The 27652-nt window shown below is 62.3% G+C and overlaps 1 protein-coding gene across 1 annotated transcript in view; it reads right to left on the minus strand.

Moving 5' to 3' along the window:
- CDH4 (cadherin 4) overlaps positions 1-27652 on the minus strand; it is a 534326-nt gene that overhangs the window by 11793 nt on the left and 494881 nt on the right. The window contains exons 8-9 of the mRNA XM_057312450.1: positions 13739-13876; positions 2784-2969 (exon numbers count right to left, since the gene is read on the minus strand). Coding sequence (XP_057168433.1) covers positions 2784-2969; positions 13739-13876 — 324 coding nt within the window. The remainder of the gene's footprint in view (positions 1-2783; positions 2970-13738; positions 13877-27652) is intronic.

A 27652-nucleotide genomic window follows, 5' to 3' on the forward strand; every position in this document is an offset into this window, starting at 1 on the left:
CTGTGAGATGCCACGTCCTTCCGTGGCACACGCCTGTCATGGCTGATGTCTTCCCCCGGCCCTGACGGCCCCTCGAGGAGGGGGCTGCCCCTTGTATCTGAGCGTGGTGCCGGTGGGGGTCAGCCTGGGGGAGGACGGGGAAGGTGTGATGCCTCCCTTGTCCACCCCCATTGCCCATCTCCTGGCATGATGCTGGGTGCTGCTTGGGTGCGTGTGTGGGGGAGAGCCTCACGCCCACAGACACCGCCCAGGCAGGACCGAACTGGTGGCCAGTCTGATGCTCCCAGTGCAGAATCGCTTGGCCACCCTTGCCTGAGAGATACTGCCGGGACTTGAGGCCAGAGACGGGTGAGCCCTCCCGCCAGCGTGGGCTTGGTGCCTCCATCCTGGACTCTGGATGCCCCCACAGCAGCCCCCTGCTCCCACGCTGTGTCCAGGTCCCCTCGAAACCACCCAGCTGCCAATGCCTTCAGCCCCTCCCCCAGGACCTTCCGAGAGTCGTCGGGGACGGGGCTCCTCCATTTAAATGTACAGTTTCCTAAGATTGTGGTGGTTTTGTCTCCGAACAAACCACCAAAAGGAAGTAATCTTTCTCCCTGTTTATTGGTTCATGTCCCTGGGGGACACGGAATAACGCTGCATGTCCTGCATTAAGATTGTGTCACCAGTCTGAGTGAGAATGCCTTCCAGAAAGACTATTATGGCCAATAAATGTCCATAGGAGGGTGAAATAAAACATATTTGTAATGGAGAAATCAATAGGTAATTTGGCCCACCAGTTCCAATTAGAGTGGCTGGATATGCTGCCCGGTCTCGGCCAGGCTGCCCCCCCAGACGTGGCGAGGACCCTCTGCTAAAAGGCAAGGGACTGGGTCTGTGGCCTCAGAAGAAGCTGCCCGGTGCTGGTGCAGGTGGTGTGGGGCAGGCCTGGGGGACCCCACTCCAGGGCCAGTGGGAAGTTTGGGGGGCTTCGCTTCCGTGCGCTGCTGCCCTGGGGGCTGTTACCTGCAGGACTGGGGGGGCTGGGGGAGGGAGGGGTCGTGGGGGCCATGCGCCTGGCCCACCTGCTCCCCTGGGACTCCTGCCAGCCCTGCCCCGGCCTCAGCACCCAGCCAAACTCGCTCACTGCCTCCCCCAAGCCTTATTGCTGCCCAAGGGGGAGCAGAAGAGGCCCTTTCTTGGCTTTTCTGCTTCAGAAGCTGAGGTCCAGGTGTGAGGCAGGAGAAAGGGCCTGGGGTTGGTCTGAGCCCGGAAGAGATGGTGGTTTCGTGGCTGGAGGCGGAAGAGGAGGGGGAGGCGGTGGAAGAGGCAGAGGGGCTCCCGAGGAGTCCGGGCACGGTGACGGACGCTCGCTGGGGCTGGCAGTCTGAGAGCAGAGATGCCATGCCCCAGCTCGGCTAGAGTGAGAGGTCTGGCACGGTGGGGCAGGGTGGAGCTGGGGGGCGCGGGGGGCAGGGCAGGGGTCAGGAAGACCCGCCCGAGGCGACTGGGCACTTCCTTTGATGGACGAGCAGCCAGGATCCGTGCGAGATGGCTGGGGGCCGGGCTGACCACACGCATCTCCACACGGCGCCTCGTCCACCCCCAAAGCAGCGGAGGTCCCTGTCCGGGAGTTCCCACCACCCGGGGGCACGCGGCTGGAAAGAGCAGAGGGCTGACAGATGGGAAGCATTGCGTTGCTGGGTGGGCGGCCTCTGGCGCGGACCTGCCCGGGAACATCCTAGAAGCTCCTTCTCCACATCCCCTTGCAGACTATGAACTCCTGCAGGCCGGGGCAGTGACGGGCCCGGAGGCAGGCATGAACACGGCACGGGAATCCGAGAACATAAGCCCCCGCCCCCACCCCAGGCAGCAGAACCCCCACTGCCTTGCACCTCTCATGCCCCCTCCTGGCCACCCCCTGCACGAGAACACCTGAAAGCACCGTGTCTCTACCAAAGGATGCAAAAGTAACCTGAAAACGCTAAGATGAAGCATCTTGCCTCAAACAGACTGTAAGTGGAGGGTTAGAGAAAGCACCATGTGGGATAACAAGAAAAAACAGGAAAACCGGAGACGTGTGTGCCTGCTGACGACTGTGGCCAGGACCCACGGTCCGGGCTCCATGGGGACGGCGCGCCCGCCTGTGCTCTCAGCGTTAGGGTTGTAACGCTCCCAGAGAGGGATTCACCTGTGACTGGTGACAAGCATGGTGTCCTGTCTCCACCGCCACGCGGAGAGGTGGGAGTCCCGCAGCCCCTCGCCCCGCCCCCCTCGTCATCACACCCGTCTTCCCAGCACGTTCCCTGAGATTCATCTATAATCGCACCGAGTCCTGAGTAAAGACAGCGCGGGGAAGGGAAGGTACGGGCCTCAGCTGGTTAGAAAACACAGGAAGGATCTTCCGATATTAGAGAAACAATCCTGCAACGCATTACAAAGACGTACTCCGTCCTGGCTGAGTAGGAGTTACCGGGGGAACACAAGGGTGGTCCGACATCACACAGTCTCCCGATGGGACTCCCCCGTGCGTGGACTGAGGCGGAAATATGACCTTCCGGGAGGGGACAGGAGAGTCCTCTTTCGAGGGAGGACGGCAGGTCAGGCCGCCGAGGCCCTGGGGGTCACATGACCAGGTCCTCGCGAAGCCTGCCTCCAGCACGAGCAGGTGGGTGCAGTCCTTTGCCCCCGGAGATCAGGGGTGGCTCACACTTAACCCCGTATCCCTTCTGTTCTGTCTGTCCCAGGGCGGCGGCGGGGGACAGAACCCGCGACGGCCAGCAGGAAGCCAGGAGAGTACCCACCTTCACCACGGTGACCATGCCCTCGTTGGTGACGGGGTCTGTGCGGATGCTGAAGTGTCCTGAGGGGTCCCCACTGATGATGCGGTAGAAAGCATTCCAGTTGGGCGAGTGGGGCTGGTCTCGGTCCATCACGGTGAGGTTTGCAACCACCACCTCCACCTGGTTTTCGGGGACCTCCCCTGCGTACTGCGGAGCATAGGAAAGACAGTGTTCTGAACCCGTGTGACAGCCTGGAGAGGTCGGGAGAGACTCTCTACCAACCCCTGGGGGGTGCCCTCGGCCTCCAGTTGCTCCTGCACACGGGGCTCCCACATGTGGGCACGTGGCATCTCGAGAGAGCTCTGGTTCCTCCAGCTGTCCCCACCACTCACCTCTAGACCGAGCCTCACCTGCACACACACACACACACACACACACACACACACACGCCCACCGGCCTCCCTCCCAAACCCCCTCAGGCCTTTCCCTCGTGCCCTGGAGGCCCCTGCAACAGCGGGGACGCACAAGAGACTCTAAGGTGTGTTTGCAGGACAGGAGCTGGACAGCAGTGGAGGGCTTCCCCGGGACAGTCCTGGCTGGGGTCTTGCCATCCCGGCGGTCCCACCATTGGCTCGGGGCTTGGGCTCCGCGGTGCAGATGTGTGATAACCGAACACGGAGCCTTTTCTCCTGCCACACACCATGGGGGCTGCAAGCCCCTCCCATCAGTGAGTGGTTCACGTGGGCGAGACGGTTGTGTGCAGGGAAAGGTGTCGTGTGTGGGAGTGTGTGTGTGTGTGTGTGTGTGTGTGTTGGTGTGCAGGTAGAAATCTGAGCACCCCCTACCGAAGGAGAATCACTGCTCAGGGCTGGCCCCACCGGCGTGTGGCCTGTGCAGCTGTGGCCCCGCGTGGAGGGGCCCTGAGTTTGGTTGAATGCTCTGCTGTCACTGTCTTGAAACTCTTTTTTTTTTTTTTTAAAGATTTTATTTATTTATTTGACAGAGATAGAGACAGCCAGCGAGAGAGGGAACACAAGCAGGGGGAGTGGGAGAGGAAGAAGCAGGCTCATAGCAGAGGAGCCTGATGTGGGGCTCGATCCCATAACGCCGGGATCACGCCCTGAGCCGAAGGCAGACGCTTAACCGCCGTGCCACCCAGGCGCCCCACTATTATTACTTTGTGAACTAGGGGCCCGTTTTCTTATTTTGCACCGGGTCCTGTAGGTTGTGCAGCCAGCCCTGTCACCGTGCAGAGTGATTTCGAGCTACAAAACATGGAGACCAGGTTTGGACAGAGATCTAGGGTGTCTGTAGTCACGATGGTGCAGCCCCACAGTGGCCAGCACGTGTGGGCGCCATGCCAGGCGCTGCCCGGGCAGGACTTCTCCGGTTCCTCAGGATAGCCCTGCCCTCATCCCCATTTTACAGATGAAGTAAGAGAGGTTAAGAGACCTTGGGGTCCACAGGGGTGCCCAGAGTGTCAGCTCTAAGCTTCCTGCCCCTAGTCGCGACGGTGTGGTCACAAGCTGGGGAGGAAGGAGTCCAGACCCGGGCTTGGCTGTCGTCCCAGGCAGCTTGGCTCTGAGCCCTCATCCTCCTGGGCCCCCCAACCACCGCACCTGCCTGATATCAGCGGGGAGCGGGGCCCAAGCCTCATAGTCTACCTGTTTCCACCACCGGCTGTGGCACGATGCTGCTGGCCACAGCCGAGACAGCCACCCTGCCTCGTGTCTGCCCAGGGGCTGCAGCCCAAATATGCCCATGCACGCCCTGGACAGGTGCGGGGCCGCTTTATGCCGGATGACAGGCCTCCGGTGCACTCAGGGCACCAGGCCTGGGCCTTGCCTGCTCCAGAGCGAGCTCTCCACCCCGAGTGAGTTTCGCGTGGGGCGGCTAGCCCTGTGCCCTCCACCGCCTAGGGGCTCCTAGGGCTCTGGGTCCGCAGCCACCATCTGGGGTCTCTCATGCACATCCAGGGCTGACTGCAGCCCAGGGGCCGGGCCCCCACACGCGTCTGCCCAGAGCCCTTGCATGTGCCCTATGGGCCCCCCGGACAGCCCTGGCTGGCTGGGCTGGCTCTCAGGGGACCCCCTCCTCCTGGGTGAGATGGGGGTGGGTAGCGGGACCTGCTCTGGATATCAGCTGGTGGGTGCAGCGTCCCGGCTTCCGGCTCTCTCCATCGGAGGCTGGTACATTCCCAGAGAGACTGGGCGCTTCGAGCCCAGGTCTGGGCCTCGATGGTTGCGATGGTTTTTTGCCCTGAGCACTTAGAGATTCGAGCTGGTGACTGGGGAGGGGGTTCTGGGGCGCAATGCACTGGGCCGCAGTGACCTGAACACAGGGGCTTGACTACCCGGGACCGGTAGCTGGAAGGCTGAGGGTGGCCATCAGTGGCTGCGTGTCAGCGACATCGGGGCTGGTGGCTCTGTCCTTCTCCGGCTTCCTTGAGGTCGGAGCATGGCAGCTCAGCCTGTCCTGTCTGTGCTGGGTGGTGATGAAGGACGGCCATTCCTGCACGTGTGTCCAGTTGATGAGGTCTGCCGGGCTGACCGTCCGCAGACGGATGGGGACACCGAGACCCAGCAACTTCTGTCCCCAGAGTCACTTTGCTGGTGAGAAAGAGGGGAGGTGGGGTGCAGACTCACCCAAATGACCGGTGTGTGCTTGGTGCACCCACTGTGAGTGAGACCCGGGGGACGTGGGGCAAACGTGTGCAGACGGGGCGAACAGATGCGTGAGCCGACGCACAGACCAGTGATGGCCAGAGCAATGGAGGAATCCTGAGCCCCCCACAAGGCCGGCTGCCTCCAGATAGGGAAGGGCTCCCTTCAACCTCAGGCCAGAGCCTAGGCCTTCACCTGCACTTCAGAGGCTCCCGCACCAGACTCCTGGACGCCCGGCCTCCACGCTCTGCCGGACACCCCACAGCCCACCGCTCAGGCGCACACGAACAGCCCGTCTGTCACCCGGCACTCGCACTCGCAGACCTTCCAACCCCAATGACATCACCTTGCTAGCAGGAGGAATTGTGAGTTTATCCCAAGTGGGATCTGGGGCAGCTGAAGAAGTTTCTGGCTTGTGAGACATGACAAGTTTTCTGTTTAAGTTGCCAGGCTCAGTGCAGCGGACATCTGTTAGGCTGCCTGGCTGTCCAGCACCTTCTCTATTTCCCGGAACTTGCTTTCTCAGCCTCCTCTGTAGCCATGAGCTGCTCAGGTGACCTAGGCAGCTTCCCTTTCGGGTCAGATGACCAGGGTGGGTCCTGGTGTTGCCGCCTGAGAGCCAAGTCTCCGGTGCGCCTCCAAGGGGCACCACGCCTGGCCTGGTGGGCGCCTCCAGCTGCCCTGCTCTGGCCCACTCCGGAGCTGGGGTCCTTTCCTCGGACTTCACAGCACAGGGGAGACCTATGTGTCCTGGAGTCTGACTCCTTGCAGACTCTGGTGAAGTTTATTCCAAGAGTCTGGTTTAATTCATGCGAGTTTAATAAAGGTCCCCAAAGAAAGGCCTTAGGCTGGTAAAGCCGGCTTAGGATTTTCTTATTAACTTTCCCCTGGCCATAATGAGTTTTTAATTTAATTTTTTCAGGTTTTCAGGCACAGGGAAAGCCTCTCCCATGCCTCACGGGAGGCAAAGGCCGATATTTGGGAAAGAAGGAATTTTAAGATCACTGGAACAGAGTGTCTCGCCTAGATGTTAGTCCAGAACTCAAACGTAGCCCCGTCCCAAGGGACAGGAAGGATTCCGTCTAGCACAAATCTGGCTCCGAGGCCGAAACCCGCAGGGCTCCCAGGGGAAAGTCACATTAGCATAGAGGAGGATTAGGGTGAGGACACTGAAGCCCAGCCAGGATCCAGAGAGGACCAAGAGTGACAGCCTGTCCACACGCAGGACACACGAGTCCTCCAGGCACCCATGCCACGCGGGACACACGATGACTCCTGAAGTTGTGCTTCTGTTTCTGTTCCAAGAGCCTAAACTCACTTGGGCTGGAGGACTTGACCCTCCTCTAGCTGCCCCTTGGGGTGCAGGACACCCTCTCCCCTCCGGCCCGTGGCCCCTGTGTTGGTGGGGACATGTAACTGGAAGGGGGGTGCCCTCCCTGACCTGGAACTCAGGGACCCATCACTGTCATTAGCAGTCTTGAGAGCTGGCCTGGGAGCCCCTGTCTGGCCGGCACGTGTCTGTGCCTCCATGGGCCTCGGAGCAGGAGGGGCTGTGGGGCTGGTTGGGTGCCCGGGGCTGGGTCCCCACGGAACCCCACCTGGGGACACGCCAGCACTGTGTCCTCAATCATCCGTGGCTTCTGTTGGAAAATGTATGGATGAGCCTCTGGACATCCTGATGGTTTCATTTTTTTTTGAAATTTACTTTTCTCTCCAGGAACCAGTGACGATGTCTTTTGGGTTCTGAGTTCAGGATCAGAATCAGATTGGGCGAAGCAACCACAGGCAGTCTTCCTTGACCCTGCACGTGACAGGGGAGGGACTGAGGTCTGCGGGCCAGGAGGCCATTCCCTGGCCAGCCCCTCTGAGCCTCTGTCCTCTCCCCGCGGAGCTGTCACACGAGAGGGTAGCTGACACACGGGAAAGCTCTCCTTCCGAGGACAGCTCACAGGAAAGGACCCAGGAATTAGCTAACAACGTATCTCGGACTCTCCCCTCCCCAGTGCTTTGGTTTATAAACGGGGTTTGCTGACAACAGGTGGGGCCACAGGTTCAAGCCCCTTGCTTCTGCCCTGGGACAAACCACGTTGCTGACAATAACCATCACTAACAGCCAGGCAACAACCACTGTCGTTGTCTTGACCATGTCTCCTCGTGTCCCCCTGCTCTGGGACCCACGTGCAGGTGCGCACCCCGCCAGGCAGGAACTGCTGCTCCGCCGTCTCGCAGGTGACGACCCAGAGGCTCAGAGGCTCCAGGACCTGCCTGAGGTCAGCCACTGGCTGGTGTCGGAGCCACGTTAGCTGCCGGGAGCCTGACCCCAGCCTCTGGCCCCCACCTCTGCATGGGGGGCTGGGGATCCAGGGAGTCGAGAGAAGTGCCATCTTTGGGAAGTGGACACCGGCCTGGCAGGAAGGGCTCGAGGTGGGATGTGATGTCAGGTGGGGCAGGCGCTCTGGCCTCCTGTCTCCTCGGTGCTCAGAGATGCTGTCTCTAATTAATTATCTATGGCAGAGGCTCGCACCGAGTGCCTGAGCACAATTAAGGGCGATGAGTCCATTCCAGTTTCGAGATGCCCGATTCTCATTCTCAGGAATGCAGGCTGAGCTGAAATTTCTCCCTTCTCCTGGGTTTGTGGACGGAAGTCAGAAAGCTGAAGGTATTGGGAATTCCCAGGGCTTGGGCCAGAGTGGGCCCACTTTCAGGCAGCAGGGGCCCAGGCAGCCAGGGTAGGAGCTGCCCGGGGCCAGCCCGGCCGGACCCCGGGTAGGTTCCGAGGCTAGCCCACAGTCTACCCCCAAAGCCAAGGCTGCCTCTCCACCCAGCCAGGTGGGCCATGTCGAGGATGGAACTGCAGGTTTTATCCCAAGAAAAACCTTAAGAATGTGGGGGCCCCAGCTTCACAGGACCCAGGGCTCCCCAGTTTATTGCCCCCGCCTCTGGCAAACCATTTCTAACTCCCCTGAAGGTGACCTGTACGCAACAGGGGCTGGGCTTGCCCTGGGCCGACGCCGGCCTCCACAGTGAGGTCCTCCTGCCCCATCTCCGGAGAGCCCTGGCGGGGGCTGGGGGGGCGGTGCCACGATCATCCTCCCTTTTGTTTGTAATACTTACGTGAATGTTAATTTAGCTAAATTCATTTTTTTAACATATGATTTTATTCATGCCTGCCTTGGGATGGGGAGTGCGCCATGCCGTCAAAACGTGCGGTAGACGGGAAATGTGTCCTGTCAGCCACAAGTCCTAAACAGCAAAAACGCTGTACCTGCCCCCCCGCCCCGCCCCCGGCCCAACAGATGAGGAAACTGGGCTGCGATTGAGCCATCGGGCAACTTCACTGTGGGCCCCTCGTTGGACGTCGGAGCTGGGGCAGGACTCACGTGTGTCGAGGCCTAAACCGGTTCTGCTCAGGCCCCGTGGTGGAGGGCCGGCTGCCGCCCATGGCATTTACGGAGCAGAGGACAGCGTTGTTCAAGGCAAAACTCTCATGGAGGTCAGCGGATGCTCCTGACGTCACCCTGGGACCGTACGTCACTTCACGATGAAGTGGGGACAAACATTCAGAGAGGTCAAGCTATCAGCCCGTGGTCACACAGCGGGAGGGGACCGAGGTAAAGCTAACAAGGGGCTTCCTGACTCCAGGAGACCCTCCTGAGGGCATGTGAGGGGGCTGGGCTGGTGGAAGGGGCCAGGACACTGGGTGTCCAGGGCCTCCCCCCAGGACCCCAGGACAAGGCCAACAGGAGCCCCCTGGGGCAGAATGCAGGTTGTGTCCTGGGGGCCTCAGCCCCTAGCCCAGTAGAGCCCCGCGCTCATCCCCGAGGGAGTGTGGAGTGGGCCTGCTGAACGGCCCTATGGCCCCGCAGCAGGCTGCCCTGTACCCCGCGTGCAGCGCAGGCTAAGGGAAAATCACTTTTAATTAACATTTAAGAATAGGAACCAGATCATGCAAATTCCCCTCATCTCCGCAGCTTCTGCTGATTGTTCTTGATTAAGCTTGATATAAATAGCCGGGCTGCGGGCAGGGATGTGGCCAGCCCGCGCCCACCCCCCCCCCCCCCAGGCAGACAGTGTCCCGGGGCCCCACCCGGCACCTGTCTCGAGGAACAGGCCACGGCCACCCTGACCCCGTACTGAGCCCACAGTCACTGGGCCGGTAGCCCTCCGGTGTGGGGGGTGCGGCACGTCCCCTGCCGGGAACCCGGTCCCACTCCAGCGGCTGCAGGTCTAACGAGCGAGGCCAAGCTGCTGTGCGCTCTCGGGGCCGACAGCAGGATCCGAGGTGCCGCTGAAGCCCCAGGCTTCACCCTCGGACTCTTCGGACCCTGCGCCCGCCCCAAGCCCGGAGCCTTCCCCGAGGCCACCCAGGGCAGAGGAGGGGCAGGCGCCACGTCCCCGGGAGCCAGGCTGTGCCCACCTTCCCTTCGTCTGGCCCTGGGGGCAGCGTCCTCCCCAGAACACCCTCCAAGTCACCTTCCCGGGTCAGAGGCGCCTTCTGTCCAGGGTCTCAGTGTGGCTCCCGCGGTGCCCGCGTCTCAGAGGTATGTGTGGATCAAGGGATGTCCTCCAGCCCTGCCCTCCTGGGGATGCCCAGCCCTGGGAGGCAGAAGTGCACGCTTTGCACAACCCTCCCTGTCCTGCCTCCGTCTCGGGCCCCCCCAGGACGGGCGTTTCTGGGGGACCCGCAGGTGTTTTCACTGTGGCTGCCGTGTGGAAGGGAAGACAGCATTCAGACTCGGAGGACCAGCTGGCACAGCTGGACCGGGGCTGGGACAGGGGGCAGAGGTGGTCCACCCCTGCAGGTCTGCCCTCCAGGAGCAGGTGTGGGGCAGCCCGGGGCCCTTGCTGGAGCTGCAGAGATGCCCCACCCCGGAAGGGGACAGAAGACACACTTGGGTTCCGGAAGGACAGCCGTGTGGCATAAAGAGGGGCCCGAGGAAGCAGGCGCCCTGGGTTTGACTGTCTCTCTGTGTGGCCTCCAGCAGCCTGGAACTAGCCTCTGGGCCTCAGTTGTCTCTGGGGGCCGTTTATCTGACGGCTCCCGTGGCCGTGTCAGGGATCCCGGTTGTGTGGCATTCCGCGGGCACAGCGGCGGAGTGCGTGGGCCAGTGCGGGGCTGTTCTTCTCATTCCTGCTCTGGCAACTTTCCCGTGAGCCTGACATTATTCCCCAACACGCAGTGAAAAAAATCCCAGGGCCGCTCAGGATCTGTGGACGTGGGAAGTCTCCCAGATACACCTTGAGGGACAAAACAGCAGCCAGACAACAGCAGGGGTAGCGTGGGAGTGCCGGGTGGATGTGGAGGGGTCGGGAGGGGACGCCTTCTTCATGCTCGGTCACGTCATACCTTTTAAACTCTGTACCGCGTGTGCGAATCACCTAACCGAAAACTCACATCGATCTTTAAAAAGGATAAAACGGGTAAGTGAAGGAGGCGGTGCGGTGGGTTTGCTCACGGACAGTCCGGAGATCCGCGCTGAGCGTGGAGAAACCCCTGGAAGGCGGGAGTGTGTCCGACTGTGCACAGATCCGCTCCAAAGGCGCTCTGCTGGATGAGAGAAGCCGGACTCCACAGATCATGTGCTCTGCGTGACTCCATCCATGCGACGGCGTGAGGCTGTAGCACAGGTGAAGGTCACCTTGGCGACGGACGTGGTGGGGGGCTGCTCCGGGGACGGACATGAGGCTGCCGCTGGCTGGGGGGGGCTGCTCCGGGGACGGACATGAGGCTGCCGCTGGCTGGGGGGGGCTGCTCCGGGGACGGACATGAGGCTGCCGCTGGCTGGGGGGGGCTGCTCCGGGGACGGACATGAGGCTGCCGCTGGCTGGGGGGGGCTGCTCCGGGGAGATATGTGCATCGTACCGTGTTCCCGTCACACCTCTATGGGGCTCGAAGCAGGAGACCCACAGGTCTCCGGGAGCTCGTGCCTTGGAGTGGATCGGATGTGCCTGCTTCGGCTCCTGGTAAATTAGACACCGGCCAACCATCTTGGGCGTCGAAGACAGAGCCAGCCTGTGCGGGGGCAGGAGGGTGGGCGAGAGCTCCGGTCTGCCTGCCGCCAGAGCCCACTGGTGTTTTGCCCGTCACTGTAGCTACTGGCCTCTATGCGATCGCCTGCCCTCCCTGCTCCGTCACACCTTCTCTGGAGCGCCTTGGTGCAAGCTTGGACCAGGGTTGGGAGGCAGGTGGGGGCTCCGAGCATCCTGTTCCAGTCCCAGCAATGCCACCTTCAGCGCTCCACTGGTGTGCTTTTCACCAAACCCGATGGTGGCTGGAGGTGACCGGCAGGGCTGGATGGAGTCCTTCACCGCCCCGGGTCACCATGGTGCCTCGTGCCTGGAGGCACATCCTTTACTCCCACCGGGTACAACTGGCTTGGTTTCCTTCTGCCCTGGTTTCCATGGTGCCAGTGGAGGTCCCGAGGCTGTTTCCCAGGGGCCTGGGGGTCCCGGTGGTCAGGAGGGCTGATGCCACTGCCCCACCGGACATCTAGAATTTGCAGGCTGGTACCAGGACAAGAACGTGTCCCTGGGCAGAGCCTGGGCACCTGCGCGTCATCTGAGACCCCTGACTCAGCAGGTGGGTTCGGAGTATCCCGAGGGGCCCACGCTGCCCGACCGTCGCCAGGGACGATGCCAGGTGCCTGGCTTGGGACTGGCTCCAGTCCTCACTAAGGTCCCCTGGGGGAGGTTTCCTGCACTGGTGTTCACCTGGGGGGGCTGCCCCCATGCACCAGCACGGCCGGGGTGTGTCTAAAGACGACCGTGGGTTCTCGTCATCACAGAAAGAGGTGCAGGATGGAAGGAGGAAGGACAGCTGGGTCTGTCTGGCCAAGTGTAGGCGAGGCCCTGCTGGGGGCTTGGAGGCTCAGGGTCATTATTCTTCCAGATCCCTAGGGAGCTGCTCTGCCCATGTCCAAACTGCCCAGGACACTGGCCCTGAGCCCTTCCTGCCATTGCCCACCAGCCCAGGGATGAAATGGAAACAAGCCACACCACCCCTAACCAGGAAGGCTGGGGCTGTGCTGCCCCCCCCCCCCGGCATGCGATCTGCTATCTGTCCACTAGATGGCGCTATGCCCTCACAGGCGAGGTCGTGGCGCCAGGGCCAAGGATGCATGGAAATGGGGGAGCAGAGGTGTAGGGGCATGGGATCTGGGGACTCTGTGATCCGGGGGCAGGAGCACTCAGGGCGTGGGGGCATGGGGACGCAGGATGAGGGGATGCTTGGACATCGGGGTGGGGCTCGTCCCCAGGACTCTGGCCTGTGAGATGCCTTCCTGGCGATGACCAGCTCTGGGGAGAGGGAGGGGTCTCCTCTCTGTCTCCCCACCTCCTTCCCTTCCCATCTCCACTCCTTGCTGCAGAATCAGCGTGGCTTCTGGGGTCCAATCCCAGCTGCTCCCATTTAGGGGCTAGCAGTGTGGGTTTGGGCAAGTGACTTGGCCTCTCTGATCACTGGCATCCCCCCGCATCACAGGATCCTGACCCTCAGCAGGCTGGGGGACTAGAGCCTGGCAGGGGAGGGCTCCCCAGCATGGCTTGTGCTGTGCCTATTACTGTTACTGCTATCACAGCCTCGTCCCCTTGGCCCTCCAGTGGCCTGGACCCCAGGAGAGGGGCTGCTCCGAGAGGCAATCCGGAGATCCGCGGGGCAGTGCAACCTGCCGGCATCCCTGGGACTCAGGGGCTATGAATTCACATGCATGAATGGCCACCAAGGGCACTGGGTCACTCAGGTGCAGAGCAGCCTGGTGTGGGGCTCAGGGGCAGCCCGGCCGCCATGCCTGAAGGGGAAGAGCTCGCGGTTGCCCTCCTTGGACGTCTCTCTGCTCACAGCAGGCTGTGGAGGGTAGCTCAGCTCCTCCCGCAGGGACTGGCCTGTCCCCAGCCCAGGCCCCACCCGGGCATCCCCCAGCAGGTCCCACTGCACACACAGCCACACGCATGCCTCCAAAAGTCGCTGAGCCCAATACCACCAGTCAACTCTGGATTCAGAAAGTGTGTCCAGCCTACCTGGTCCTGGGCACTTCTCAGGGCGCCAACGGTCGCTCCGTGTCGGGCCTCCCGGTGGCGGATCAGAGCACAGGCCCCCCCCCCCCCGCCTCCCCCCCCCCCCCCCCCGAGGCCAGCTCCTTGGCAGCGCCTCGGGCCTCTCTCCTGCTGGCGACACCTGGGGTGGCACCACTCCGCGTCAGCCTCCTGCTGCCCAGGGCCGCGGGGGCGTCGCTGTCCGTCAAGCTCCTTCAGTCAGGCGCAGCGAGGAGAGCAGCGGCACCAACGCCAGTCCGCTACCAGGGTGCGACTACTCACCGTGCTCGCGGTGAACTCTGGCGGGTTGTCATTCACGTCCGTCACGGTGATGATGGCCGTGGCTGTGTTTGAGAGGCCGTAGTTGAGGTTCCCCTCCATGTCTGTGGCCTGGATGATGACGGTGTACTGCTGAACTTTCTGGAAGAAACGGGGCGGGAGGGCACAGTGCATCAGTCTGGGCCTCAGCTTACAGGCTGCTCGTCATTCTCATCCACACACGCTCCCCGAGGCTCGGTCCCTGCGGGTGGGACAGGCCTGCAGCGCCCCTGGGAGCTCTTGGCCCCTGCCCTGCTGGAAGGACGTTCTTCTTCACTCGCCGTGGGCAACAAGGCTTCACCTCAGGGGCCCTGGCTTCGGGGGGCACAGATTGTGTTTGGTGCCTTGATAGAAAAGGGGAACGGGGGGCCCCGGAGAGCACCGTGCTGTGCGGGGCTTGGAAAACCAGGGATGGACGCTTTGCAGAGAGAGGGATGCTTCCACAGACGGGCCAGGCCCCCGTTACCTGCCCTTGGGCTGGTCTCTGCACCCGCGGCTCCCACCCCAGTTCTGATCGTCTAGTTTCTGTGCTGTTACTTCGTCCTCTCTGTCCCTTGCCAAACTGAGCTTGGGGAGAACACAGCTGTCCCATTCAGCCCCGTGTCCCCAGGGCCAACACCGCACCCAGCACATAGCAAGTGCTCAGAGAATGTGCACTGAATGTTCCTAAGTGACCGTCGGTGACGACAGAGGCTGAGGAATGGCGAGCCTGGCCAGCGAGGTCCCTGGTGCCCGATACGACGTCTGGACATTTGTGGACACTGGGAGTCACAGAGGGGCTTTGAGGGAAATCACCCGATCCGACGCATGCGTAGGTGGGTCTGGTCAGCACACTGTGGCCCACAGCCGCATCGACCTGCCACTGCTTGGGTGGCAGACAGAGTTGTATGGGTGCAGGGCCACGTCTCTCATTTACACACTGTGGCTGTTTTGCCCAATAGCTGAGTGGCTGTGGCTGAGATCACGTGGCCTGCGGAGCCCAAGACATTGACCGTGGGGCCCTTTACAGAAGACGCGTGCCGGCCCTGAGCCCCCACACCAGGCGGCATCAGCCGGGTACCTCCAGGGCAGGCTTGGCGGGGACGCCACAGACTTCTCGGGGAGCCAGGGCTGGGGAGACCAGGGGCGGCTCCCGGAGGAGGTGGGATGTGCTGCCCGGGGTGACAGGGTAGATTGGGGACCAAGCCATGCAGTCAGTCTGGCTGGGCCACTGGCTGGGGTGGGGGCCATAGGGGCTCAGGAGAATCCACACACTGTTTCCCACCTAGACTCCCTCTGTCCTCCCTCTGGTCAAGCCCACAGTCCCGCGTGACCGGGGCCGGGGACCCAGCCCAGCCCACTGTAGGCTTGGGTGTGCAGGGGTCTGGGCGGGGGGCTCTTGCTCCTGCCCTCCCCCTCCCCCCACTGCCTCCCCCTGGCTGACATTTCAGCTCCTCCGTGACCCCTGGGTCTCTCCTTTGAGGGGACTAGTTAGCTGGGGGGTGGTCGTGGGGAAGTGCAATCAGGGCTGGGGCTCCTCAGCAGGCCGCCCGGGGGCTGGACGTGAGGGGAGGGGCAGCGGGGCCGTCCCCCCCGTGAGCGGCTGTGTGCCTGGTCTCCCGCCCAGTGCCCGCTCCGTGGTAGGCACTCCAGCACTGTTTGTTAAGGGAATTGAGTAAATGTCTAAAACAGCTGACATTTGGGAAAAGGGGTAGAATTTACAACCAAGGAGACATGAAAAAAATAATAGAAATAGCTTATATCTGCTTGGGTGCGGCACCACGTTTCAAAAGTTTTCTCTTTAAAGATTAACCTTTACCACCTCCCTTCTTTCTCTGTCATCCCTCCATCCACCCTCCATCATCTACCACCCATCCCCCATCCATCCTGCCTCCTTCCCTCCCTCCTTCCAACCACCTATCACTTCTGTCAGGTGAATCGCCACCCCATGAGGTGGCCGGCATCGTCTCATCCGTTGTGGACACGGGGGAGCTCAGGAAGGGGTAGAGGCTTCCCCTTGGAGGTGCTCAGAGCTGGTTCTTGAACGAGGAGCGTGGGGCTCACCCGCGAGAGAAGCCGGGACAGGCAGTGAGAGCAGCAGGAGCACGTGGCCGAGAGAAGTCAGCCCAGCACACGGCCCTGCCTCATCTCACAGCTGGACCACGAGTGACAGCTCAGCCCAGGGCCGCACAGCACCGGGGGCGGGGGAGGTGCCGGCAGGGATGCCCGAGGGGAGTCATCGCTCTCGGGTTTTTGTCGTGCACGCGATGCAGATGGAGCCAATGGCGCCCACACAGCCTCGTCGGTAGAGACACTGGGGAGGCTCTTTCTGGATGTGGGATGGACGGCACGCAGAGAGCGTGGCCACGCCATCCCTGACAGGCTGCCCCCGACAGCAGCTCGGTCAGGATGCCCTTCACCTGTGTGCGCAACGCCGCTCAGAAACCCAGCAGGCCTGAGCTCGTGGCACCGCCCGGGGAAGAAAGAAGACGCCCCTTCCCTACCCCGCACCTGCTCTCCCCCCACCCCCGGTATGCCCCCACCCCTGCCCTCCTCCTACACCAGTTCCCCTCCAGCACCTGCTCTCCCGCCCCACACCTGCTATGCCCTGAGACTGTGCTTTTCTTCTCCTCATCAGCATGGCCAGTCCTCTGCCTGCTGATGCCCCACAGGCAGGGCCTCCAGAGCCCAGGATGTCATGTTCATCACTCTCTCTGCCACCTAGAACGTGACTTGAGGACAAGGCCACCCTCTCTGCGCACGGGTGGTGACTGTCCACGGGCACAGCTCTGGGCCACAGGCACCTGTAGCTTCTTTCCAGCTGTGTCGAGCGCTGGCCTGGGTTGAGGACAGTGGTGAGGCCGGACGTATGGCGTGGACAGTTCCATCCTGGAGGACTGGAGGGATTGGGCACCGGAGGGGGGTGGACACTAGGGACACCCCTCAGGCTGACGCACCCTGAGGTCTAGCTGCAGAAGCGTCTCCAGAGCTGCTAGAGGACAAAGCTCAGCAGGCAGGATGGAGGGGGTGCCCAGGACAGGATCAGTGTTGGCAGTGTCTGTAGGGCTGAGGCCCAGAGTTCCACCGCTGGGCACCCAGGGCTCAGCCCCCATGGCTGCCAGCCCCAATGTGGAAGGCTCTGGCCTCCCATCTGCACATGAACTCACTGGTCATGGTCACTGTCCGAGCCCTGCTTTGTGCCAGGGGCTCTGCTGGGCATTGTGGGGGAGAGAGCACAGAGATCTGTAGTTCATGAGCCCACCGTCTGGGTCGTGCCTGGGTCGTGCTTGGGCGCCAACAGGGGCACGTCTGAGCCAGGGGGCAGCGAGGCTCACAGGGGCTGTTCTCTGGGGACAGTGAGTGCCTGGGCGAGGGGAGTCACTCCGAGTGCGGGCTCAGGTAGTGTCTCCCAAATCCAAGTCCTCAGGAACCCTAGGGCATGGAAGGAGGGCCTCTGCAGATGACGTGAAGGGAAGGCTCAAAATGAGGCCGTTCCGGGTGATGGCAGCCCCCAAGTCCGCGACAAATGTCCTTGCAGGAGAAGTCCAGGTGAGACGAACGCAGAAAAGGCAGTGACGTAGCCACAAGCCCCAGTGCCCAGGAGCGCCGGCCACACCAGAGGCCGGAGGGAGCCCAGTGTGGGTCTGATGACCCTGCAGACGGCACGGACCCTGCCAACACCTTGATTTTGGGCGTCTGGCCCCCAGAGCTGTGAGAGAATGACGCCCAGTTCGTGGTACTGCATGAGGGCTGCCCCAGGAGCCTACAATGGCCTTGGGCTGGGCCCCTTCCTGGAGCTGCTGGAGGGAACCCAGGCGTCCGTGACGTCCTGGCCCTGTGCTGGCCTTGCTTCAGCCACACAGCGGGGTCCCACTCGATGAGGCTTCACCTGGGACCCTGTGGACCCTGCTGTCGGGGCTCGGCCTGTCTGATCACTGGGTGGGAAGGACGGGGACCTGGGCAGGAGGGACACTTTGGAGCAGACACGGACGGGAGCCACCAAGCCTCACGCCCCACCTCACCTCCCAGGACCAGCCACCGGGACAAGGGGCCAGAGCAGAGGCCAGGAGAGAGTACAGGCTGACCGCGGAGGGAGGGATTCGGCCACAGAAGAAAGGAAGAAAAGTGTGATTGGAATGTGGGGTCACCTTTCCGAACCTTCCTTACTCCCATATCACGGACTCACAAGCTCTGCCCGGGACCTACACGTGTGCACACGTGTGCAAGTGCATGCACGTAAATAGGTATGTGAGTGTGTACGTGTGTGTGCACGCGTGCCTGTGTATAGATCCACGTGTGCGTCTGTGTGAGTCTCACGTGTGCCTGTGTGTACACGCTTGTGTGTGCAGCCCGCCACCACCGGAAGGCGTGCCGATCTTGCTTTTGGAGGCCGGGTGGGGGCTTTCTGAGCGTGGGGGGGGGACGATCACCCAGCCACAAGGAGGAAGTCCCCGCAGGGCCCCCAGCAGAGCCCGAGCCTCCCGTGGGCGGGGCCTCTGGGATCCGGGCCAGCGCAGGCCTGACGGGGGATCTCCATCTTCGGGAAGCTCTCGGGGTTGGGGGGCTGGCTCGACTCCTGAGCTGCTGCTTTTGCTTTAGGAAGTACACTTTTCAGACCCAGGAATGGTCCCCTTTTTCTCTTTTGCCAAATCCCTGTGGAATGGCATGCAGAGGCCGAGGGAGACGGCTGGTCGCCTGGCGTCCCTGGACACAGATACCTTTATGGGACTGTCCCGTCGTGACCTAGTGGGAGGGCTCTGGCGTGCTTAGCGGTTTCATGTATTTATTAAGCGGGGCCTTGTTTCCCGGCCTAAGGTGCATTTCATTTACCTGAGGCCCGGCCTGGGGCCCCGACGAGCACGGGACAGTTTCAGTTCCAGCGCCTCCCACTGGTGGCCCCACAGACCACATCTACCTTTCAGCTGCCCTAGGGTGCAGGGGTGCAAACCTCCTTATTTTACAGTGGATCGAACTGAGTCTTGGGGGGGCACATGGCTGGTGGACAGTGTACTTGGGGCCTGGCCATCGGGAGTCCCCGAAACCCGTTGGCTGGCTCTCCTGGGACAAAGAGACAACCCCGGACCCAGCTCTGGACCCATAGTGGTCTTCTCCACGGGCTGAATTATGCAGCGGGCCTCTGCTCTCCGAATCAGCCCCCAGTGGAGCTGGAAGGAGGCGGCTGGGTGGGGAGTGGGCGAGCCTGTGCCTCTGGAGTCTCCCCCCCGGAGGCCAGCTGATGACAGCTGCTCCCACCTGTATGCAGGTGCCCCCCGCCTGCCCCGCCTGCTGCCCAGTGGTCCTCCTGCTCTGCCTGGTCAGCAGTGGGGCCACAACGAATGCATTAAAATGCGATCTGGCTATTTTCAAGTTCAAGAGAAGAGAAGAGAACTGCACATGGGTGGTCCCTGGGCTTTTGCTGCCTTCCCCATAGCTCAGTATTTAAATTTTGCAGAACATCCATCAATAATGCAGCCTCTGACCTGCCCTAGAAAAGCATCAAAGCCTCCCGCATGCCCCTGCGTGCCCCCCCATCCCCACACCGGCCGCCAGGACTGTATCCTGGCCCACACCAGCCTCGTGGCTTGGACCCCCACGTGCTGGTGGAGCCCAGGCTGCCACCGAGCCTGAGAATGGTGTCCCAGCTCCCGGGCTCGTGTCATCCACCATGCTGCGAGCACATCTCCCTGCCCACACTGGGCATCTGCAGCGGGCTGGCAGCTGGGATACGGGTGTAGATTAAGGATGAGAGCCTGGTGTCCACACCACAACCCACAGACCCTCCCAGCATCCCTTTTCCCTGAATAAGGCTGGGGTTCTCCTGCTCGCTGGGTCAGTGCCGGCGTCCCAAGGCTCCCGCCCTGGGCCACGTGCCCCCTCGTGCTTTCCCGCCTGTCACTGCTGTCACTGTGGGAACTGAGAAATTAGTAAACTGAGGGCCTCCCTCCTGCCCCTGGAGCTCATGTTGCTCAGCAGCGGGTGTCCGATCCGCGCCTGGGAACAAGCAGGAGGGCGCCTGGGATGGCCACTGCGGGGTGATGGGTCGCGGGCCACTGTCCTTGTTCATCAAGTGCGTCGGGACTCGTCCCCGGGGCATGGGGAGGGCGGCCGCCGAAGGAAACAGGCTGCAGGCCCTCGAGCGCTATGACCAGCAATCCCACGCCTGGGCCTGTGCCCACGGGAGCTGGAAAGGGTCCAGACAAATGCTTGTTCCAAGGCTCACAGCTGTACCGCCTCCGCGGCCGCTGGCGGAGACAACCCACACGTCCATCCGCCCACGGGTGAATAGAAACTGCTCCACGACACACTGGGGCAGGACGCTGCTACGAGAAGGAACGAAGCCCGGACACGCGCTACGGGCGTACGTCGACGGCACAGTGCTGTGCGAAGGGAGCAGACACGAAGCCACAGGCTCCCAGGCCCCCTGACGTGAAACATCCATCACTGGCCCATCCATCGAGACAGTGGAACAGTGGCGCCGGGGGCCAGGGGCTGGGGGGCGGGAGTGGCTGCCAGTGGGGTCAGTCATTTTGGGGGATGAAATCGCCCTGGGACCGGGTGGAGAGGTGACCCTACTGCTCTCTGCACAGTCGGGGTGCGTGGGGATGTCTGCTCCCGCCCAGGGCTGCATGACGTGGCGGCACCCCCCGACAAGCCTCCCTGCACCCCCATCTCCTCGCCCCCCCCACAGGGTTTGCTTTCTGCTGCACAAACCAGCCAAGCCGGGTGAAAAGAGAGAAAATGCCAGCCCTGCAGGGACGGCTCCCCCCTCGGCTGGGGCGTGGGGAGCGGAGTCGCGAAGGCCCCTGGCTCTTCAACTACAGCTCTGGGTGAGCGCCGTGCTTGGCGTCCACCCTCCCGCCCTCTCTCCCCCTCCCTCTGCTGGGCACAGCGGGAGACGAGCTCTCAGGAAGGACCACCCAGGATTTTGGGGGTCAGAGACTCTGGGACGAACGAGAGTGGGTGTCCTGTCCAGGGCGATGGGACTGCCTTGGTCCCTGAGTCCTGGTGGGTCTCCTCCTCGGGGCCCCTCCCGGCCACCCACCCTGGCTCATAGACAAGGCATCTGCACTGCCCAGGGCTGGGACAGTGGTGGCCACGCACGCACACCTCACACCTGACCACTGAGCAGCCAGCCACGTACCCTAGCTCTGGAAGCCAAGGATTCCATGGAACTGGATCGTTCTCTGCGTGGGGTCGTTCTGTGGCCTCTCCCCCAAGTCGTTACAACCAAAACTGTCCCTAGAGGTCCCCAGTGTCCCCGTGGTGGGGGAGAGAATCACCCGGGTTGAGGACCATGGCTCTAGGGCAGGAGAGAGCCAATAAATAACAAAACGTGTCCCATCAGCTAGTGACAAGGACTTATAGGAAAGTGAGGTGGGAGAGGGGGCAGAGGTTGGTTTACACAGGCTGGCCAGACAAGGCCTCTTCGTTAAGGAGATGGTCGATTAGCCAGGGGTGGGTATCCAGAGGAGGGAGGTCTCAAGCAGAGGGAACAGCCAGTGCAAAGGCCCTGGGGCAGGCACTCTGGTGAGTCCGGGAAGGTAGGCCAGTGAGCAGGGGCAGGGTGAGCCAGAGGGTGCAGAAGGAGCAGAAGCTACGTTTGGACTTTACTCTGGGGGAGACAGGAAGCCACAGGAGGGTTTGAGAAGACAGCGATGGTCAGATCTGTGTGTGGACAGGATTGCTGGCTGTTGAATGAGGACAGATGCAGGGGCAGGAGCAGAGGCCAGGAGACCAGCTGGGCAGGTGCCACCATGGTCTCAGCAGGCGGAGCAGGTGGGGGTGGGTGAGAGGTCAAAAAAGAGAAACACAGAGTAGGCCCCAAAGGCAACCAGCCGAGCGTGCAGACTGGAGGGGCCATGGGGCAGGGGTCCTGGCTGCTGAGGGGGTGTGGAGGCAGGGCAGGGGCAGACACTTGTGGTCTGCACAGTGAACACGGAGACTTCCCTCCCTCTGTCTGGAGATGCTCACTCTCTCTCCTTCTCCCTTCTACCCCCAAGTCTTGCTGGCGGCTTCACGAGAGGACACAGGTGCCGGCCCGGGGCCTGCGGTCCTGAGCCACCGGAGGATGGGGCTGCGGGCCCGACTGGGCACAGGCCAGGCTCTGGGTGCCTTGGGGAGAGCAGGCCCCAGGATCCACAGCCTCCCAATTTTAAGAGAATCCAGAAATTGGGACTTGTATACAAAAATTTCCTGCTTAAATGCTAAGTTTTAAAAACAACAACTCCCCCCGCCCCCCCGGAGCCAACCCTGTCTCCAGGCTGCCTATTTGCAACCCTGAATCTGGCGGACAAGCAGCCTTGCAGCCGAGGACACGGGTGCGATCTCTGCTCCATCGGAAGAAACGTTCCACCTCGGAGATGCCTGGGGTGGGAGCAGCTGTGCGGCCGCCTGGCGTCTGCCCTTGTGTCAGGAAGGCAGCCATGTACGTAAACCCGTGAGCAGGGCTGCGTGCCAATAAAACTTTATTTACAAAGTTGGATTTATTTACAGGTTGGACCTGGTGGACCCCCAGCCAGCATTGCCCCAAGTCCTCGCCCTCCTTGGGAGCCCAGGAGAGGGCAGACCCCTGAGCTGGGACCCACCCCTCCAGAGCCCCTCACATCCCCTGGAGGGGTCAGAGGCCACGGCAACCTCCCCTGTCACCTTTGCCTGCACGGCCTGCATGTCACACTCTCTCTTTCCTCCTGTACGTTTACCTGAGCCCTGCTGGGCTGGCATTAGCACTCCGGGGACCGGGGGCTGGGGGTGGAAGTGGCTGCCAGGCGGGACAGTCATTTTTGGGAGATGAGATCGCCCTGTCGCCACAGGATGGCCACCTCTGTCCTGTCAGACCACAAACCTACAGGAAGAGGGTGGCCTCCCCGGGCCCTGCCCTCCAGCCAGGCCTCTGAGGAAGAGGCAGAGGAAGGAGATGCCTGCAAGGGGACGAGAAAGCAGTGAGGGCTTCCTGGAGGAGGTGGGCTGGACCCCAGGGCCCCAGCTACTCCCACGGGAGGCCCCGGTCTTTGACCCGCCTCCTCCCTCCCTTTTCCCCAGGCCCGTTCCTTGGACTCACATCTCCGCGCAAGGAGAGGATGGAAAACAACAAAAGACGCATGGCGGGGTTGGTGAAAGGAGCGCCGGCCGATGCCAACGGCGGACAGCCGGGAGGCCGGACCGCGCTGTGGGAGACGGGGGTACCCCACGTTGAGGAACACCGCCAAGCGCCAACACAGGCTGCAGCTCGTCTGTAACACGGGGAACGCACCCCCCGCGTCGAGCGCAGAGAGGACACGTGGGGGTCGGTCCCGTGTGACCCTCGTGTGTCTTCCGGAGCTCCGACGGTGGACTGCTGTTTTCTTCTCTGTGCGGATCTGTTTTCTTCCGCAGACGGGCCGGTCTTGTGAGAAGAGGAGTTTCGAGGTGTTCTTGTGGAAAAGGCTCCAGCGTGGGCTTGGGCGCGCGGAGTGGCTCTGAGGTCCAGCCTGGCGTCTGGGGATTCAGTGGGGCCCTGGCCCAGCGCGTGTGTTGGGGCCCCGCAGACCGTGCCCCCCAGCTGGCGGCTCCTGCGTGTGACCCAGGAGCGCGGACGGCAGGGGCCGTGCCACCGTGTCTGGGGCAGAGCCCACGCCCCAAGACAAGAGTGCCTTTGTTTCTCCTCTGCTCCCCTTTCTGGGGGCGGGGGGAGCAGGAAGACTTCAGGGCGACAATCCAGGCACTGGCAGATTCGCCTCAGCCGCCACTGTCCCCGCCGAGACCTCCAGGCCGCATTTGGTGAACTCAACACAGGGTTCCGTGAATATGCCTGAAAACCAGCCGGGAGAAACGGCGACCGCCACCGCACCCGGCCGCCACTGCCTCCCCGCAGCGGGCCTCTTCCGAGGACTTACAAGGAGCTCATTTGCAGGAAAATGTTTCTAGGAAAACACATTTTTAGAATTTCCCATGTGGCCCTCTGCCCGGCTTCTCAGGAAGCAAAGGGGAGATGCTGGTCCTGTTGCTACAGGACGATGACCCCCGCCTCGCCCACCCGGAATCTGAGTGACATGGTGGCATTAACTACGGTGGATAATGGCGACTGCAAGATTCATTGCGTTGGAGCAAAGCTCTGTGGATCGCCCTCCACGAAACCCCTTCCTCTGCTGAGAATCTTGAGACCTGTAGGAAGCTCCTGCTTTTGCTTTCCTAAAAATCCTGTAAGACCACGAGACACTCGTGTCCCACCCTCGTGTGGGGTGACATTTCACGCTGATGAAGGTGACCGGCGAGGGTCAGCGTGCGTGGGGACGGGGAGCTGGGGTGGGGTCCCCAGTGAACCCGTGACCTCACCCAGGGGTAAGCGGCAGCGGGTCGGAGGGTGTCCGTGGCTCTGCGCTAAGCGTGTGGTGCAGCCACGGGAGTGGAAAGCCGCCCTCGCCTTCAGAGCGGGCCGCGGGCTGCAGACGCTCTAACCGGGGGAGCGCGCAGGGGGCGTGCCGGCGAGCAGCGTCTGCGGCAGGGGCGTCCCCGGCCAGGCACACAGGAGTTCCTGGGGCCTCTCCTAACATTTCAATCATGTAAAAATGCTCCATTTACATAGCGCTGCCTAATTAGACACGGTGGCAATGAGGTTTGCGGATTTTCCCCTTCGTCAGATGGCTCGCTCTGGCAAATGGGAAGCTGGCTCTGAGAAGAGTCTGCAGTGTTTGTCCCCCAAAGATGCTGCTGCTGCCAGGGGCGGGAGGACCGGTATTCTCCCAGGAAGGGGAAAGGTGCAGATTTGCGCAGGTGTCCCATGGAGAAGCCGCCTCCTGTGACCCTCCTGCGGGGCCGGAGCTCTGGCCCCTGGGCCCCGGGGGCAGCGAGTGGGCACCTGGATGGGCAGGATCGCCCGTTGCCTGGGGTCTCCGCCCCTGCCAGCAGCCGCCCGCGGGTTTCACAAAAGCCTGGAAACAGGCGAGGGCGCCCTTTGTGTGATTGTTTGCCGCTGAGTGACCCTGCCCAGGGCTGTCCGGTTGACTCTGGGTCATGATTCAGGCTCTCCTCGGAGCGGGGGAAGAAGGGCTGCTCGGGACACAAGCTGGAGATGCACTCAGCTCCCTCACCCGCAGAAAACCCACCGCGCTTTCAGCCACTTCATCTCTTCTCCCCGAAGGCAAAGGGCAGACACCGTGGGGAGTGAGCCAAGCAGGAAAGGGGGTCTGGTGCAGGATCCACAGCCGGCCACCTGCCACCCCTTCCCAAGCAGCTGACGTGAGCCCGTGTCTCCCCGGCCACCTGTCAGGGCACAGGGTCACAAATTCAGAGGCAGCTGCCACGCTCCATCCAAGGCCCTTGTGAGCCTTGTGTCTGGGGTGAGCGCTCGCTGTCTGTGCTAAGTTCCCCGGGGGAAGAGACACTGCACCCCAAATCCTGAGAGCGGGTGTCTCATAATCATCCTTGGAGTGTCCCTCACTTAGCTTCAGGCTCTACTCTGATAAAGTGCAAATGCCACCTTGTCCTGTCTCTATCAGCCATTCACACTTTGGTATAAAATTTGGGGTATGATCTTTCATGGACTGTGGTAATCTAGTATAAAAGGCCCCAAAGAACGAGGACCCCTAGGGTGGAGTGCTTGGTAGCTGGGAAACAAAAACATCAAAGCAAATACTCATCTCTTTGAGCTCAAGGTGGCAGGGGTCACAGCTCTGCTGCCCTGCCCCTGCGTCTGTGCCTCTGCTAGTCTTGCCCTTGCCACGCCCACCCGTCTGACCTTTCCCCACATTTCTTTGAGTAGCTCCAGGGCCCCAGGCATGCAGCTAAGTGCCGGGCAGTCAGTGGTACCTGAACAGACTGGGCCTGCCCTACAGAGCTTGTGTCAGGAGGGGAACTCGCAGTAAAGGAGCCAACAAGCTCACACGCAGTCTCCCCTGAGCGGGGGCTGGGTTCAGGGAGAGGAGGAGGAGGAGGGGCACAGGCCCTGAGCAGAGTGGTCAGGGAGGCCTCCCTGGGGGTGATGTCTGGTATGACAGGAAGAACCGGGGCCTCAAGCACCTGGGGACAGGAGAGGGCATGCTGGGAGGTGAGGCACAAGGAGGCGGTGGAGTGGTGGGCCAGCCCTCAGCAGTGGAGGAGCGGGAAGCTAGCAGGGGCTGAGGGCATCATGGGCACCGGGGTGCTGGGGCACCTAGTGTGTCTCAGACACTGGCTCCCTCCTGCAGACTCCCTGCCACTCCTTCTGTCCAGGGACCCTCCCTTCCCTGACTGGGCTCCCTGCAGGCCTGGCGTGCACACAGGCCTTGCCACGAGACACCGACGGTGGCAGGGAGTGTCCAGCAGCTGTCTCGGGACAATCGCAACCTGTGGTCTGCGGACGTGCTAATTAGTGCAGACAGCTTGTGTCTAATTATTTCACTTGACTCGCTTAAGATTCAGAGACCATCTGCTCTGGGTGGGAGGAGAGGAGGGGCAGCTGGCGAGGGGCCCTTGGCCGCTGAGCAGACCCCGAGGCAGCTGCCCCGAAGGAGAGGCCCAGGCCCCCCAGGCGTGACAGAGCTGAGAGGCAGAGGAGGCCGGTGGACACGCACTGGGGCCCGCACGCTAACCAGGCCTGAGCGACGTGCAGGCTGGTGCGTTCCGGGTGTTTCTGAGAACACAGGGCAGAGGCTGGACCGCGGAGCGCTTGCCGGCCCATCCTACACCAGGGGCGCAGTGCCAGTGGCCAGGCGCAGAGAGCAAGGGCTTGGCGTACAGGGCACGTGGCAGCACGGGGGCTCAGACAGGACAGGAGGGGCCTGGGGCAGGGGCTGTCTCTACGCAGGTGCGTGGGCTTTCCCCGCTGAGGTGAGAGGCAGATCAAGGCAGCTTTTCAGCAGGGTGGGGGTGGGTGGGTTTGCAGCCATCAATCCCCTGAGAAAGGGCAGGCTTCAGGTCTCCAAAGTCCACTCTCAGGGCTGCAGGGTGAGCTCAAGGTAAGAGTGAGGACTTGGCTTCATGCCAAAGGGCAAAGGCTGGCGTGGGCCCAGACGAGGCTGCCTGCGGTGCAGAGAGCAGGCTGTGCGTGGCCGCACGGGACCCATGTGGACAGAACTCGGCTGAGCAAACGGTGAGACGGAGCGGGGCTCTGGGGCCAAGGGGAAGACGCTGGATTTTGTTCCCAGGGAGCAAGGAGACCACGGAAGGCCTTATTCTGGGCGAGGAGGGGCCAGAGCCACGGGGCATCAAGAAGTCATTGTGCTTCCGGCAGAGGGCACCACTCTCTTGCCAGCCCCTGGCACAGCGGCCCCTCACTGTGTCTGTGGAAGGATGCCCTCCCCCACCAAGGCTGCCTTGGCCTCTGGGTCCCTGGCGACAAGGGGTCACCCTGGTGGGTCTTGGTCAGATGGTTTATGGGAGCTAGAGAACTGAGCTCCCCATGGTGAGCCCAAATCCTCCCCAAACTATTCCTCAGGTGGCCACCGAGTCCTGTAACAGGACAGCAAGCTCCCGGGGCAGAGAGAGTGCGCAGCGGGGCGACGGGTGGGGGGCCGGGTGGGGGCTGGCAGGGGGTGCGTGCAGTGGTCGCGGTGGCCTGGCAGAGGCGTCTCCGAGGCCAGACTCGTCAGCACTGGAGGCTGGTGGGTTCGGTTGCTGTTCCCTTAAGTACCGTGCACAGACCGCCATCGGCCGGCAGCGGGGTTGGGGGGCGGGGGTCCTCAGGTGGGTGCTGGCTCCGCCCTGGGGCCCGGTGGGGCTGGTGCTTGGGCTCCTTTCCAGGGAAGGCCCCCGACGGCTGCAGCGCGTGTGCACAGCCCCCTCGAGGGTGCGCGACAGGTTGCGGGACGGCCCGTCTGGCCGGCTGCCCGTCACGCTGCTCTGACCCGATGGCTCGTGGGCTGGGGTCGTGCCCTCGGATGTCACGTCCCCTACCTGTCCCGCCTCTCCTGATCTGCAAAACCAGACCCTCAAGGACCGTATGGC

The sequence above is a fragment of the Ursus arctos genome, unplaced genomic scaffold (assembly GCF_023065955.2).
Source record: "Ursus arctos isolate Adak ecotype North America unplaced genomic scaffold, UrsArc2.0 scaffold_16, whole genome shotgun sequence".
Classification (NCBI taxonomy): domain Eukaryota; kingdom Metazoa; phylum Chordata; class Mammalia; order Carnivora; family Ursidae; genus Ursus; species Ursus arctos.